The sequence below is a fragment of the Melozone crissalis genome, unplaced genomic scaffold, assembly GCF_028551555.1.
Source record: "Melozone crissalis strain CALT ecotype California unplaced genomic scaffold, PUWL_Pcris_2 ptg000042l_1, whole genome shotgun sequence".
Taxonomy (NCBI): domain Eukaryota; kingdom Metazoa; phylum Chordata; class Aves; order Passeriformes; family Passerellidae; genus Melozone; species Melozone crissalis.
Genome location: NW_026535820.1, coordinates 65,244,022 through 65,261,132, shown reverse-complemented (window position 1 = coordinate 65,261,132; position 17,111 = coordinate 65,244,022). Strand labels below are relative to the sequence as shown.

The 17,111-nt window shown below is 36.1% G+C and overlaps 1 protein-coding gene across 2 annotated transcripts in view; it reads right to left on the bottom strand.

Annotated features, from left to right (window-relative positions):
* SLC9A3 (solute carrier family 9 member A3) overlaps nucleotides 1–17,111 on the bottom strand; it is a 49,531-nt gene that overhangs the window by 18,474 nt on the left and 13,946 nt on the right. For both annotated transcript variants that reach the window (XM_054284994.1, XM_054284995.1), the window contains exons 2-3: nucleotides 6,109–6,411; nucleotides 1,236–1,396 (exon numbers count right to left, since the gene is read on the bottom strand). In XM_054284994.1, the coding sequence (XP_054140969.1) occupies nucleotides 1,236–1,396; nucleotides 6,109–6,411 (464 nt within the window). The remainder of the gene's footprint in view (nucleotides 1–1,235; nucleotides 1,397–6,108; nucleotides 6,412–17,111) is intronic.

Below are 17,111 nucleotides of genomic sequence, written 5' to 3'. Positions count from 1 at the left end.
TCTTCTGTCTTCCAGTCTTTCATTTTTCAAAGTAGTAACTCCACTGTTTCAAATTTCCTCATAGGCTTTGCTTTCTACCTCTGGATCATACTTGCTCTTCTGTTTTTTCATCAATGAACAATCAAACTGTTTTTTATTTGTAGACTGTTTGTGTTCATTTCACAGTAACAAAATCTCCTTTCCTTTTGAAAGCCAGCGATGTTGATACTTGAGTTCATCAGAGGTTTAATTTTGGCAATACCTCAGAAGTACTAATGATACCGATATCCAAGGGCAATAAGGTTTCTCTGGAAGCCATACTGTCATCTTCAAACTCATGTGAACAGTTAGACTGCTGCCAATGACCTTGGAATGCTTTATCTCCTTGGCTGCAAAAAGTTAAGTCACTGAGCCTCATGAACATCTCTTACCCTCTCTTGCAGATAGGCAGGAGCAGGAACTGTAAATGATTCAAAAGTGAACTGAAGCTGCACAGCAACCTGGTTGCATAGCATCTTTCTGCCTTAGGACTTCCTGGTCCCTGACCACTAGTACTCCACTACAAAATTATTCAGGCAAAACTACAATTTTATTCAGGGGGAAAAAAATTGTGTGATAAGGTGTTTCAATCAAAATAAAAATCAGTAGAAGTCTGGGATTCTGCTACATCTATTAAAGCTTTTCTAAATTTAAAAAAATGTTTGCAAAAAAAAAATCATTAGAAACTTTCTAAAATGTCACACATTTTTTTCCATAATTGGCTCTTTGTTATATATGTGTTTGATAAACATCTGATCAAAGTAAAACTAAGGGAGCAGGAATAAACACTTTGGAGAGTATTCTCTCTCTCACTGGCTGAGGTATGCATATAAATTATGAGCATAACACAAATATAGAGAAAAATGTATGTGCATTAAAAAATAAGAGCAAAGGAAGGTTTAAAATCCCTGGAACTGATTTCATTAAGTCATGAAAGCCCTACTTAAACAGCAAAGGAAAATAAAACATGCACCCTTGAAACTTCATTTGGAGTGTCTAACCCAGGACTGTGTGTTTTATGTCACTTACCATCTCCAAATAACTTTCATGTTCAAATATCTGATATTTGTAAGCAAGACAGAAAACACCATGAGCTGCATTGCAGTAGCCCATTAGTAGATACACATAGAGAGTACAGTGTTTCTTTAAAGGGGAAAATGCACTTCAGAAGAAATCCCCTTGAGTTACGTTGACTTTGGGATATATAATTTACTTACCACAGTTACAGCATCATTCAGAAGTGATTCTCCAAAAACAATGATGAATAGAACTTCATTGACATGGACTTCTTCAAACACTGCCAGAACAGCTACAGGATCCACAGCAGCAATTAAGCTGCCAAAAAGGAGGAAGTCCAGCAGCCCAGACTGCAGTTCACCTTCAAAAACAAAGCAAACAAATTATAAGCAGAATAATCTCTGTATTATCATTAGCAATGACAGACTGGGATGTTACACATAATGCCAAATACTGGAAAATAGAGATGCCAAGGTATCAACTTGAAAGCATGTTACAGAGACTCCTTAAAAATTTCTGCACCGAGTCATGTTTTATCCAGCAAGTTTTGTTGGATTCAGCATTGGCCCATGTAGATCAAAGTTACTTCTGGGAGCAGGACCAGTACTGGCCTGTTCTTGTTACAAGACAGTTCCAGATCTAAACCAGCTTTCTATTTGTGTGTGGCATGCTTTGTCTAACTTGACTAAATTACCCCAAGATAACTGAGAACTCAAGATGTTAAGAGGACCATACCAGCACTTTTAAAGCAAATGTCCCAAAATATTTCATGTCACAGGTCAAATTTGAGTTTTGGTTACTAAGAACTGCTACAGTGGTGTTTAACTGCACTCAGTACAACTGAACACCAATTGTGGCCTCCTTACTCACTGGTAGCTGTGGTTAAGCTAGTTGTTCCCAAATTAGGATTCATGAGGCTGTTAAATTGTCTGCAAGTAGACCATAAAAATAGATGAAGGACCAAAATGTACCTCAACATATTTGTGTTGAGGTACATGTAGCCCCTAAGGAATTTTGGCAATGATTTCAAAAGTTTTGAAGGTACAAAACTCTGGTGACAGTGTAACCTAGTATTTTTTTTAACCTGCTTTTAGTTATTAATGTTATTTTGTTCAGTTATGCAAAGAGACAAAGGCAAGCATTCACTCTCATTTTAAAAGTAGCAGAAAAAGAAAAGTAGCATAGCCACAAAAAATGCTTTGCTCAGCTTCCTAAATAGCCAGCAAAATCTACCCTCCTCATGAAATCAAAAGTGGAAACCTAGTCATTGTTTTCTAGAGAAAAGATTTCTGAGCAGTAAAATTCCCCTTGCGTTCATCAATGGATGGAGGAAGCAAGGTTCATGAAGAAGTGATGTTGCCAAAAATTATTTAAGGAACAGCAAAGAAGGAACAGGTTGAGAATTCGTCCATTAAAACACAATGCAGAGGCCCATGCCCAAAATTATCAGGCATGATTTCTACAGGTAAAGAATAAATTCATCTAATTAAATGGTTTTGAAACATGAGTCGGCCAATGACGGTCAGTAGCCATAGCCACAGAATCAATAGTGCCTGTAAAGTACTTCCAGAACAACATGGCTACCCCTCTAGAAAGAACACTGAAAAGTAATTTTTCAAATTCAAAATGGTTTGGGCTTAGAATGTAAATGAAACAGAAACCAGATTCCAAATAGTTTTGATACAAATTGTCATAGGCTTATTTACTCAAGAAAAGGATACTTGTATGGGCAGTCAGAGGCAGGAGTAAACAACATCCTGTTATATGTGACAATGCCCAATATTTCTTGTGGAGCTGCAGTTGTATATATTCTCTTAGCTACTATCTGCCAATCAGAATATCTACAAGATTTCTGTACAGTTTGTAGGGATCTTGGTATAGCCCTGAAAACAGAAATTCATAGCTTGCACAGATGTATAACTACCTTATTTTTTCAGGAAGATAAATAGTCTTGTTCACACTTGGACTTATGGGGCTGTGAACAAGGACTGAGCCTATCAGTTTTAGTGTGCGAGTGGGGTTGAGGCAGTGACCTTAAGTCTGTGCCAAAAATTCTGAAAACTGCCTTGAACCTAAATCTAAGCAATGGTTCTACCAAATGTTGTCCTCCTCAAGCAGGCTTAAGGAAGGAACAAGCCCAATGACAATAAATATCAGATATCAGGGTATAATAGAACATAAGGTTTGAAAATAAATTCGCTCACTGAGATTGCTTATCTTTTTTATGTGTTACCAATTATAATCATTGGTACATTCTTTGAAGACTTGCAAATCTAGTAAGCAAACATTTATGGGGAGATTAGAACACATCTATAAATCCTACAAAGCACTGCCAAGAGGCCTGTAGTTTCTAAATCAGTCTTTCATTTAGAGTAATAACAGCAGTTATTTTCAATTAGTACATGACCTTGGCTTCCTCTAGCTCATCAGTGACACCTAAGATATGTTCACCGGGCCCAGTTTAAGACTTCTAGACACACTCAGCATATTGCAGCTATGACCCTAGATTGTACAGGAAAAACTGTTCTAAGAACTAGTCACAACCACAATACTGCAAGTGTTAATTCTGCAGTGGACAGTGAACAGTTCACTGCAATCAGCAATTATGTAATTCTTCCTATTCTGTGGAAGCAGACTGATATGACTAATGGTTAACAATTCATGTGCTAATCTTTTTATTTCAGTTCCAAATAAGGATTTCTTCATCATTATCACCTTCTCCATTTTCCTTCTGCAAATTATTATATCTCAAGGGTATTGAATGCCAACAAAGACCTGATTTTATGTTCATTTATGTAGGAAATCTATGCAATCCAGTTTGGATTATGCATTCTTATATTGATGGACAGTACTACAAGCCCACTAAATGTCAAAGCTAGAAGTCATTTGGTTTTAGTTCATCTTAGTTTGTAGCAGATTTACATTTCTACATTTTAATGATATTACTTTTATCATTATTCACTTCAATTGTAGAACAAATGGGAGAGAAATAAATATGGAGCCATGGAGCTTCAACCAGAAGGTACTATGAACTCTTCTAGAAACTGAGCAACACAGCATTCTCCTATCTTCAGCAAGTAACATCATAAAGGTTTTTCACAGTGTGGTGCTTAGATTTTGTTGACCTCTTGGAGGTTAACACAATTGATTTAGTAGATTAGTAAGTCTGTGTCATATTGATATTTTACACTCCTACTCAGCTTTGCTGGAGAATGACATTATTTGAATCAGGGACAGCCTTGTCTGGCCTTTTTCACAGCTGGAATTAGAACCCTCGTAGGTCTTCATGGCAAAGACAGGTCCCCCCAGTACACAAATAATGCTCTTTCTAAACATTAAAGTTTGCCAGACATGTCAATTTATCGTTCTCCTTATTTTTTAACATCCCCATATTTATCTTGTAGAGCTTTAGCTGTGACCTGTGGTAAGGGCTGATTGCCCTGTGTAGCTGTAAGCTCAGAGTTCTAGTATGCATTGTCACTAAAAGATTCTCATACTGATGAAGCAGAACATATAACTATCAAACCCAGCTTTTGCAGTTAGTCAGGAGTTGTTTACAGATTGGGAGGAGAAGAATAATTTAAGTGAATTTTCCTGCTAAAATAGTTCTTTTGGGAAAGGAGTCAACTTTTCCATTTCACATGTTGTAAGGAAATCAATCCTTTCCATTTAATGACTTATAGCAACATATTTTTAAAGTAATTATCATACATTATATTTCCAAGAACAGTTTTTTTAAGAAAATATTTTGGTCCTATTTTTTAATTGTTCCAAGCACCTTGGATATTTAATAAAGAAATCCTTTTCCAATTTGCAGTAGAAATATCCCTGTCATACATTTTCTTTCTGAACATCTGATTTTAATTATAAACGTGATATTGTGGATTAAATATGTTGCTTAAAGCACAGTAAACCTCTTATCTACCAAATAAAGTCAAAGATTTTTGCATCTGAGCTGTCTCCTCTGTATCTTCTTAAGAAAATATTACTGCTTCTAAAATAAGAGTTATAATAAGGTAGATATCTAAAATGTATCCATCATAGCTGTCTATATTACAAACATCTGCAATTACATAACATGAGTCTTAAATGAAAGTAGAGATTAAAGACTGCTGTTCTGTGCCTCCTCTAACAGCCCTGTGCTCTTACATCACAGTGTAATTAAGCCAAAGGTGTCTTGGAATCACAGAATGGTTTGTGCTGGAAGGAACTTCTTACACCCTCCAGTTCTGGGGTACCTTTCACTAGACCAGGTTGCCCAGAGCCCCATCCAACCTGGCCTTGAACGCTGCCAGGGATGGGCCATCCACAGCTTCTCTGGGGAAAGCTGTGGATGGCCCATCCACAGCTTTCCAGTGACCACAGTAACCACCCTCACTTTTTGGATTTGTGGTCTAGGAAATTGTCAGCCACCCTTTCAAGCCCCTTTGAACTGCTCCCATTAAAATGGCTTCCTTTTATTCTTATTTTTTAGTAAGACATCTGCTACTTCATTCTGTAAAACTTCTATATCTTGTTACAATTTCCAGACTCAGAAAATGCAAAAGAGATGTGTAGATGGGTCAGGCATATATATCTACTCAGTAGCCACTTAATATTGGATAACACTTACTATAAATAGCACTTAATTGCATGAATAATATTAAATACAATAATAACATTCAATATTAAATAGCAGTAAAAATAACACATAATACTAAGGCTGACTTCAGGAAGACACTTTCATTTCAGAGTAACTTTTAAGGTTTCTATAACAGCAGAAAGAAACAAGCCCTTTATTGTGTATTTTTTTCCAGATGTCCATTAGAGAAAGAATCCTGAGCTTTATCCTGAGAGTGTGCACACACATTTGGAGCAGGACATCACAAGAGACATGGATTCAAATAGCTTTTATACTTTTGTTAGGGAAGATTTTTCCCTAAAAGGTCGTTTTAAAATTTGATAAAGATATTACAAATTGCTCCCATTAAAGTAATTTTTTCTGCTAGAAAGAGTTGTTACATTGTAACTTATCACCCACCTAACAGTATATACAATGGCATTCATAATTGTGTCTTCACAGATCAAACTTACCCATTATTCCGGTCAGATAGACACCGTAGAGTGATAAACCAGTTGTGGCAGCATTCCAGACTGTCCCAATGACAGCATACAAAAGGATGGAGCCAAGATTTCCAAAAAACAATCTATTTGGCATAAAATATCCAGCATCCAAAACAATGGGGGGCAGCAAATAGAAGAAAAATACAGTTGGTGTCAGGGAGAAGGAGGCAAGGTGATCTGCTGCCCATACAATGCCACCAAGGAAAAGACCAAGGACAATCAGCAGAGCACTTTCTGGAACCACCCGAGTGACTTTGTGGGACAAGTGGAAAACTGCAAGGAAACACAAAAACAGTGAGTCAGAAATGAAATGGAGGAACGATTTGAGCAACTAATGTTGTTAGCTGGCAATTTTGAATCCACACAATCTTTTTGCTTTCACTGTGATTAGACGCAAAAGCGTGCATGGAATGTTTGGGAAACGACACTTATAGAATAAAAAAAAAAAAGGAGTCGATCTTCAGATTTTATCCAGCATATTTTAACTTATATGAAGCCAATATTCCATGACATTTATATCCTTCATTGAATTATCTTCTCTTAACTAGATCTGTTTAGGGAAAGATGATGGTCTGTGCAAAGCAGTAAGTGAAAGGCTGAAAAGCAATGGAGAAGTCCTGGAAATATATGATACTATGGTTTATTTCTGTAACTAAAAATAAACATCCAGCCTCCTAATTATTGTCTTTAAAAATTATCAGTTTATTAACAGGCTTATTGGAAGATATGATACGAAGGCTGCAAGAACTAGTTTCAAGACAACTGTTTTTAAATGTATAAATATTCTGATAATGTCGTCTGCAGCAGGAAAAAAATGAAGCTTATGATGGGAGATCCCTTTTGAGCCTTTTCTTCAAGACATCCCTAATAAGGATTTCTTATAATTCAGAGGTTTTCTGAAGGAATTGAGGCTTTAGTGGTTCCTTCAAATATGTATTTATGCTAAATGGTTCTGCAGTAGGCTGCTTTCTTTTGTATAAGGTGTAACAAAATTTGTATATCACAATAGTCTGTAAGACAAAGAATATATGGTATGTATTACAGCAAAACATGTAACAGCATGGTGTGGTCAAACTGTATAAACTAGCCAATGATTAGAAGGAGGGAAAATTGCTGAGCTTCATGAGCAAATCTAAAGAGACAGAGAGATGGCACAACCAGACAGAAAAAACAAACTGTTCAAGGTAACAGAAACACAACTAAGACTGCAAATACATGTAGCAACATATATTTATAGTGCATTGATAGGTATCAGATAAAAAGAAAATAAAAAAGCAGAGAGAAGAACAGAGAGAAGTCAAGTCTACAAAGAAAGATGGAACATAAAATAGGAGGAAGAGGCAGAAGTGTTTGATAATAAGTAAGGACAAGGGGTTTAATTTACTTTCTTGGGATTTCTGTAAGCTTGTCCTTCAGTTTATCTTAAGTAATGATGTGCCCCAGATGGCCTGAACCCTGGTACTTTGTGAAACTGACCCAATAAATATGGCTTTACTTACATAGCTTTGTGCTGAAAATGTGAGTTACACTTCAGGAAAAAAATTTTAGCAAAAGCCACCAAGTTTCTCCTGGTTTGAACATCAACTGTGTTGAAGCTGTTACTATGCTAACACAATTTAGCTAAGAACTAGCTTGCACAAAAATCCATCATTATGAATTTCAGACTGTTAAGCCATAGTGGAAGAATCTTTCCAATGACCACGCAGAGATCTTAGACCAGGTTACTTTACTGAGAGAGCATTGTTTTTCTTCCCATCCAAGTATTTGTCCTTGTCAAACATTTACTAGTTACCTTTTAGAGTGTTTTAAGGGCCTCACTGCTGAACTGGCAGCTTTTGCCTTGGCTGCATCTACACAGGCACCATCCATCATTACAGCAGCCCCACAATAATGTGCTTCCTTAAGCTATAGAACCTTCATGGTCTCATCAGAATAGAAAACATAAAAGTGACCACAGCCTCCCTATGCCAGTAATGAGCATGAATGTAGATGTTCCTGAGTGTTTGCAGACAAGACTTGAAAACATGTTGGAACACAGCTAAAAAGTGGGATTAATACAAATGCAATCAGACATGAAAACAAACTGCATTTAGTGAAGCTGACTAAACCGTGCCAGATTTCTATGTCATTGGTGTCATGTAATGAAGAGGTGAATGACACTTCACAGAAACAAACACTGGTTTTTCTGTCAAGTTTCCTCTCTTTGTTATAAAATCCCTTGGGTTTACACTAGAAAAGAAGGAGAGAGAGGAAATTAAATGAAGAAAAATAAACTAGCTACTATTCCATGGATAAAAATTGAGGCATTTAGCTTCTCAAAAGTCCTTCCCACTAGTCATTCTTGATTCCTTGAATTTCCAGTCAGTGAATTATCAACTAATTTATCACCTCACAGAGAGGGATTATCTCCTTATCCCTGAAAATGAATGTTGCTGAGCTAGTCTTACTAACCAAAGTCTGTTTTTCCTACTCTTACATTAGCAGATAAGCCATGACTACGAGAAGTTAAAGTTAAAAATTTAAAAGGAACCTGTGAAGACTTTTCAAAACTAGGCATTTGGAAAAAAACCAAAAACAATATCCAGCTAAAATTTCATATTTTGTAGAATTCTCCCCTTTACAACCAAAACCAGTTTTGAATGCTGGGAAGCCAATCTGATTTTGGTTATAACATTGTCTCCTCCTAAAAGTTGCATTTTCCCAGTGAATCAGCTCTGTTTTATCTGTATTGGTCCCCTTTAACTCCAACCCACTGATTATCTGTGCCAGATTTTAATACTATCAGCAATAAATTCTTCTACTCTGTTATTTTAAGAATGCAGGCCATGGGCAGGAAAGTTATTGCATGAATGGGGTCTAGAGAAGCCTCTTTTCATTTTTGTACATGGCCCAAGCAAAATCTGAAAAACCAGACTGTATTTGGTTTAAGATAATTGCCTAGCTAACTCTTCAGGCAGATAGCATGCTATATGATTAACAGAAATATGTCTATAAGCATAGAAATAAATAAAAAGAAAATACTACAACTGATGAAATTCAATAAAATAGCTTTGGACTGAGATGCAATTGGAACTTAGATTAATGTTTGAGCTCATATTTGCACCTACACAGATTGATTTTTTTTTTCTGGCTATGTGTAAAAAATATATTTAATCAAACATGTACATTATGAGTAGTTATTACATTTGTGGAATTTAATAGAGATAGGTGAATTCCAAATTCATTCCTTAATGTTTATTTTTGTAATTCGTTATTCTGAAGCAACTTCTCTGATATATTCTGAGAGTATTACAAACTCACACAGTGATAGCACTTCTGTTTCATAAAGTTTGCCTTTACTTGTCTAAAAGAGATCCAAAAACTGTCCCAAAAAATTAATTGTATCCCTATGACAAAGTAGAACTGGAAGCTTAAATTACACCTAAATGTCTAGCATGACTAGGTGTTTCACCTGACTGAGGAGGAAAATATAATACGGCAAGGTTTGTAAACTCCTAAGGGACAAAGAGTTTAGTTTGATTCTGATGTGAAAGAAGTTTCAACTATCAGGAAGGAGAATAGCCTGCAGTGCTGCTCAGATAAAGTGCTCTGTTGCAGACCCAGAGATGAAATTGTCTACTTTCACCACTGTTAATATATTTTAATGAGGGAAAGGGTAAAGGAAGAACACCTGTAGACAGTTCATGGCATAAAAGAAATAACTATGCACAGGACAATTTTGTGATCAATAAATTTTAACATTTAACTTTTTAACATTTAGCATCTGGAATTCTTCTACCTATGTCTAGATACAGTATTAAAGAAAAAGTTAAACAACTGCCTCACTTCCAGTACATGCTACACCTGGTTTGAAAGTGAGTTGGACTGGCTACTGGGTAAACTGGGTTTAAATTCAAGCTGAATGTCATCAAATTAGAAGCTTTCTACAAAATTAAGAAACAGTTGCACAGTATAAACATCCTGTGATTTTTTTTCAGATGCTTCCTTTGAGATCCAGGAAAAGGCCCTGTGGCATTTAAACTATCTGATGAGAAAGACAAAACAAATTAACAATCTGTGATGTGGTGGCTGGAACCACTTTCTTTTGACACAAAGAATAAAACATACTTAAAGAAGCAAATTGACATTTATGGCCTTTTATAAATGCATTAACTTAGATTAAATCCTTCAGTGGAATTTATAGCATTCAGTGAATTATCTCTTGCTTTCTAAGGCCATCTGTGACTGGTTTGGAAGATGTGATTCAACAGAATAAGCTTTTTCTCACTTAAAGAAATGAAGTCAGGAAGACTGGTTAAAAGAAAGAAAAAATTAATTTAAATAAAATAAAGAAGAGATACCGTACAATTCATCTTCAAGTTGTAATGTTTGTAGACACGTAAAAAAATTTCTGAAGTAGGGTTTTCACTTATTTTTCTAAATTATCTCTAACAAAGCCTATTTTTAATCAATACTGATTTTTTCTTATCAAAGGAAATATTTTAATTTAGCTAGAGCTAGGATTTTTTTTGTATTATTGCCAGCCAAAATTAACAATTCGAGATAGATTTGCAACCTTTTGAAAATACACCACTGCAAAAACAAAAATCTAAAAGTACCTATTTAAAATACTGATAAATTTCAGGATTTATGCAGTCATTTCAACACTATTTCAAATGAATAATTACTATTCATTATAATAATAATTTCTATTAAATTTAATAGTGTAAATTCAAGTCTCTGAAAACAGTGAAATTATTTTTGCAGCTAGTATTACTGTTCCAGTGAATCACAAACCTTCCACACGTGTACAGTACACTGTGTGTCATCCAGAGAAATCAAGAACTGACCTATAATAGTGATGATAATTCTCTGATGATTTTTTTCCATGTATCTTCGGATAAAATCCAAGGACCCATAAAATAATTCAGAAAATTAAAATATGATCAGCCTCTCATCATTGCCATAGTTTCTGTGAAAGCATAGATATGAATCGACAAACATTTCTAAGCTCCTCCTATCAGGGTTAGTGGCAGGCACAAGGTCTCCCACATGCATTTTTAGTAGTGGTTCAAATATGCACTGACACTCCCTTATTAGCCTGTTTTCCAGTTTTGACTTTTTAGTTTCACTTATAAAGTTGAAGTTAACATACTTCATCAAGCCATGGGTGCTTCTAATTCGAGTTCCAAGACTTGATTCTCTGCAGCTGGTGAAAACCCTTGCCATTGACCAAAGTGAGAACAAAACACAGCAAGCTCCTTTGCACTTCTTTACTTTTCAGAAATGCAAATAACTGGATCTCCAAGGCAGCACACAATAATATTTTTCTTAATAGCACAAGAAACTTCTTAAGACATGGCATAATAAATTACACAGAAGAATATTCTGCCCAAAGAGAACTCTTCCCTCTAAATATCTTCCAGTAGTCGGAAACTGACCGGCAAGCATGAAATTTTTGTATCTTACCTTATGTACCTGTTCACATTGACCTTAGCATTATAGAGGAATTCAATTCAAAAACTGTTTAGTTCTACCATTTTTGCAATTTTTCAGTGGTGCCTTCTGCAGATATATGTTATTATTTAACACCAAAAAAAAAAAAACCAAAAAAAAAAAAACAAAACCAAAAAAACCCCCTATAGCCTATAGCATACCTGGAGAAAAATCTGGTTTATCTTGCCTGTATCATAGCTTAAAGTATAGTCAAATACCAGTTTGTGACCTAAATTGTATCAACTCTAGCTGGTCATAATGTAGTTCAAAAGAATCCATTGCTATTATGTTGGTCCACCAGACTAAGACATGGCCAAGCCCTCTAAAATATAATATACAGTATGCCTTTTCAAGAAAGGATCATTTTTCTTCTCCCATGTCTAAAAGTCATGGGTCCCTGGGCATGCTCTTGCTCCCTAGCCCCACACTTTAGTTGCAGCCACATAGTGGGTCACAGCTCAGACTGACCAGCTGCATCTGCCGCACCAAGAAAGAAGCAGCAGTGCTGTAGAAATACTTACAGCCAATACACACCCCTGCAAGAGATTGCAGCATTCATGGTGTAGGAACTGTGTGTAGATGCTGGGATAGAGACAATTGTGTATTTTCTATATTTGTTTTTTTTGTTGTTTTTTTTTAGTCTGCAAACTCCTTTAACAGACTAATGTAGATTAGATTAGGTTAGGTTAGATTAGATTAGATTAGATTAGATTAGATTGTTTGGAGATTGGTTCTCATTAAAGTAGGAGCCCTGACATCTAAAAAGCAGCTGAGCACTCACTGTTCTAAAATTACTTCTCACTCTTGATTTACCAAGAATCTCATATAATCACTGAGTTTAATTAGCTTCCTCTGGTGTGTGCTGTGGTCCTCTCATGACACTGAGGGCAGTGTATGTCATGCACATCACCTCATCCAGTCTAACAGTGAATTTTTCTTATAAATGGACAGCACAAAATCCTTAGCAAACTTCCCCATAGCAACAGTTTGGAAAATTGCTTAACAATAATGACCATTTTTGGTTTCATTTTTAATCATGTTAGCAGTTTCTAAAAGTAGTTCTCATCAATGCTACTTTCTTTTCTGTTTATTGGGCAATTTTATTTATACTACCATTTTAATCTCAAATTTCTCAAGAAGTTTTGCTGATAAATCTAATCTCTACTTACTCCACTCTTTACTAAGAGAAGGTTTTTGATACCATTTCCTGTTTAAGAAGTTTTACTTGTTTATAATTCTCCTATCTTTTATTATGACTCCTTTTACTTCTCAAGAGTCATGCCCACCTACTAGTTCCCCAATAAACTTCCTGCACATGCTATACGTGATTTCTTTATAATCTCAGGTCTTCCATTTTCTGCTCTATCCTTGTAATTTTTGTTCTTTTCACAGATGCATCAGTTTTGCATCCTTCAGTGCATTGACGTCAGTTGTACTGGATCTTTTTGTTAACATATCCTTCACAACTTGACTTCCCGAGTTTCCTACTTTAGCAAACATAGCATTTATTACCTGCATAGCCATAGGCACACCTTTCAAGTAATCACAGCTGCTTATGTAGCCTGCACAGAGTATCTGGGAATTCTCATTAAGAACCATAAATACTAGAAGGGCTATTTGGCTGTTTATCCAGACCTTCATTGCCACACCATCATATTTAATGATCCTCATCTCAGAGGATTATTGCCCCAGCTAAGTCTGTGTGAAGGTGTACCACCAGCCCTTATCACATTCTGATGAGACTTCATTCTGATTTCTAGCCTGAACTTGTTCACAGGTATTTTATGTTCCTTTTCTTTTGCAGAAGTGATATCAATTTTCTTAACTGGCTGGTTTTCCCTAATATTAATTCCTTAATTTCCTCTTATATAAGCAGAGAAAAACCCATGTTTTGTTGCTTGTCTTTGAGTTTTGAAAGTAAACCACTGCTTTTCAGTCTTCAGTTCTGTCTATTTCAATCTGAGTTCACCTCTGTGGATTCAGAGCCATCAGAAATATAGATTGCCTTCTGCATGAGTCATAGTAGAAGCGGGTCAAACAGCATTAATAATTTCCTATTACAATCTATAGTTCAGCTACATCCTGGATTCTTTATCACACTGGTGACTCACAGCCACCTTGTATTCACTCTGTACAGATGTACCTCTCTTCCCCTTCCCATTCTCATGTCAATTCCTGTCATGGCCTCTGAGTGAAACTGCCCTTTCTATTACTGTATTGCGTACCTTCCCCTAGTATCAGGACTATATATTTTTTCCCTGTACAATAGTCAGATGTGCATGAATACTGATAATGTCCGCAGAAATGAGTAATCAGAAAGCTTCAGTAGGAAGGCCCACATTTGTGTAGTGGTAAATCTAAAAAAGAGCAAAACCAGTGCCCTGCATAACAACTGTCCAAAAACTAAATTCTAGTGACTTCCTGTGGCTGAAAAATAATTCTCTTGTAGTTTCATACTTTTATCTCATCTTTTCTTTATCTACACAAAAACTATTTTACCCTGTTTTATTTGCAGATGAATTTAGATTTAAATTAAAGAAAAAATATCTTTCATTGTGTTTTAAGAGTGGTTCAGTGGAAGCAAAGATTCAAAACATTAGGGAATTGCGTTTCTAGTTTGTCCAGGAAGTGTTTGGGCAGACTTGTCAGAACTGAAGCTGATCATTATTATTCTATATTTGCCTTTCTAATCTTTATCAACAAAGTGTGCTCAGTTCTTTTTTTCCTGCTCAGAGGACTGATAGCATATTTTATAGTCTTTTGGATTCTGTTCTGTGGACCTTGCAATAACAAAGCAAGTGTTGTGAATTGATGTTGCCATTTTGAATTGTTTATATACAACAGACAAAAATCTCTTAAGAAAACAGATTTTAAGGATTTCTTGTATCAACAGTCCATAGACAGACATGAAATTATTTTATTAATCAATACTTTATGCTTTTACCCAATCTAGAAAAAAATGAGAGATTTATTGAAAAAAAAATTCAAGCTATTTTATATCTGAAGAAACTCAGAGATGTAATATACTTATATTGTACAAGAGGTAAAATCCACTTTTAGTATTGGATCTTGGTACTGCCTAAAAATATAGTACATGAACATATCTATTAATATGATTTATACTTAATCTTGAACATATTTTTCCTAAGCAAGGCACAAAAGTCCTTCATATGGAAGGACTCGTTTGAGTTTGGTTTAATCCAGCTCAAGAAACCTTGTTTTATTTGTCGCACATGTAATGATCACCATTTACAAAGTGCACAGCATTGTAATGAGCTAATTAAGGAGGAAATTTTAGGTAGCTGGTCTCTGTAGGTGAACAATTAACAAAATATGTTAGCAATTAAAAATGTAACCAACATACAGGTCAAGGTTCCCAGGTGATAGGTCATAACATAGTAAGATAGCCTTAAGCTAAACTCAAAGAAGTGTGTGAGTAAGCAACTATTACCTCTATAAGTACTTAGAACATAATGAAGTTTAAACAGTCAGGCACAATTTATTATAATTATGATAAATAGTTCTTTTTTGAAGGGGCAGTCCCACTGCAGTGCAAGCGTGGTAGCATTTGGCCCTTATGGAACTGAATGACACTGAAAAGAAATGGGAACAGTCAAAAATAATATTTCAAAATGAGAGCAAAGTACACATTAGAAACACCTTGAAGTATAGTAGAGGATATAAAACAGGACAGTAAAAGAATCATAAAACTGCTTCACTTGCTATGTAAAGGTATTATAATTAAACTGCAATATATTGCAACTGCTCCAGCTTTAAAATAGTCTTCAAAGATTCTCTGAAAGTTATTGACAGACAGTGGAAGCATTGTTTTAGTTTTAAAATACCAAACTATTTTCCAGCAACATGGGTTAAATAAAGAAATGCCAAGAGCTGAGTTTCACACTATGAATTTTAATTTTTTTTTTTCCTTTCAACCTTCATTTTAATATGATAAATTAATTGAAACTAAGACATCCTCATGGGAATGTTTCGGCATCCGCTCATAAAGATAAAAATCTGTACAGAAGTGGGTTATTAGTAATATAGGAACCAGTTGTTCTGTTGTATAATAAATTGTGTAAGGACGTACCAAAGCCTGAATAAAAACCAGAATTAGTTCTCCCTGATTGAGGTCTACAGTAAATGAAGAAAAAGAAGATGAGGAAGAAATCATTTAATGAATACCAATAGTAGGCTGAAACTCTGTAAATATCCTTGTATGGTAGGGACTTTGTCTTCCCCTGTACTGCTTCCAGCAAGGCATAGTAAGGATTGTTGCTGCTAGGAAGGGCATGAGGGACATAATTAAACCCTAAGGGCTAGAGCAAATAGCTATGAAGGCTGATGCAAGTCATGGGGTAGGAAAGTACTTTTTTTCAGGCACTGGCAGACTGTCTTGCTTCCTGCCCCTTACATTCTACCCCAGCAAGATTTTAATTAATACAAGTGGAATGGCATGGAATTACTGTGGAAGTATTCCTGATTACAGCAGTAAATTAAATAAGCATTATGGTATTCAAATTCCCTAACGATGCCCACAGACAAAATAAAAAAAACCAATGAAGCAAACACATATGTCAAGTAGCTCTTGCTTAAAACTGAAAATGTGTTTGAGAGAATTAACAAAATATGCCAGGCTATTTTCCATTGAAAGTAAATACTACTGCACGCCCTGAAAAGCTTCAAAGTTTTGCCAGTCATTTGTTGCAGGAGAGTCTCCAGCAGCTTGATAAGAGAAGAGTTTCATGGTGGACTACAACTCCTATACATAATTCCAGAAACTCAAATATACTGTTTATATGCGCCAGAAATTTGGTCATTTCAGATTTTCTAGGTGAGATTTTTAACCAAAAAGTTAGAAATACTTTTAAGATAAACACTCCCTATTGACATAAGTTGTCCAGAATGACAACAGATGAAGTCTCTTCCCAAGCTCAACACAATTCAGCAGTGCGCGGTCACAGCCTAGAAATCCACTTGTATCCCAGGCTGCATCCAGAGCAGCGTGGACAGCAGGACAAGGGAGGACACTCTGCCCCTCCACTCTGCTGTGGTGAGACCCCACTATGGAGTTCTGCATCCAGCTGTGAGGTCGCTGGCAGAGGAAAGGGCATGGATCTGCTGTAACAGGTTCAGAGCAGGCAACAAAGTTGATCACAGGACTGGAGAACCTCTGCTATGAAGACAGAATGGGACACTTGGAGTTGTTCAGCCTGGAGAAGAGAAGGCTCCAGGAAGACCTTATAGCAACCTTACAGTAGCTAAAGGGCGACTGCAAGAAGGCTGGAGAGGGACTTTTCCCATGGGCACACAGTGAAAGGACAAGGGGAAAGTGGCCTTAAACCAAAGGAGGGTAGATACTAGGAAGAATCTCTTTGCTGTAAGGATGGTGAGGCACTGGAACAGGTTTCCAGAGAGGTTGTGGACTCCCAATGCCTGGAGGTGTTCAAGACCAGGCTGGATGCAGTTGTGGGCAACCTGGTCTAGGGGAAGATGTG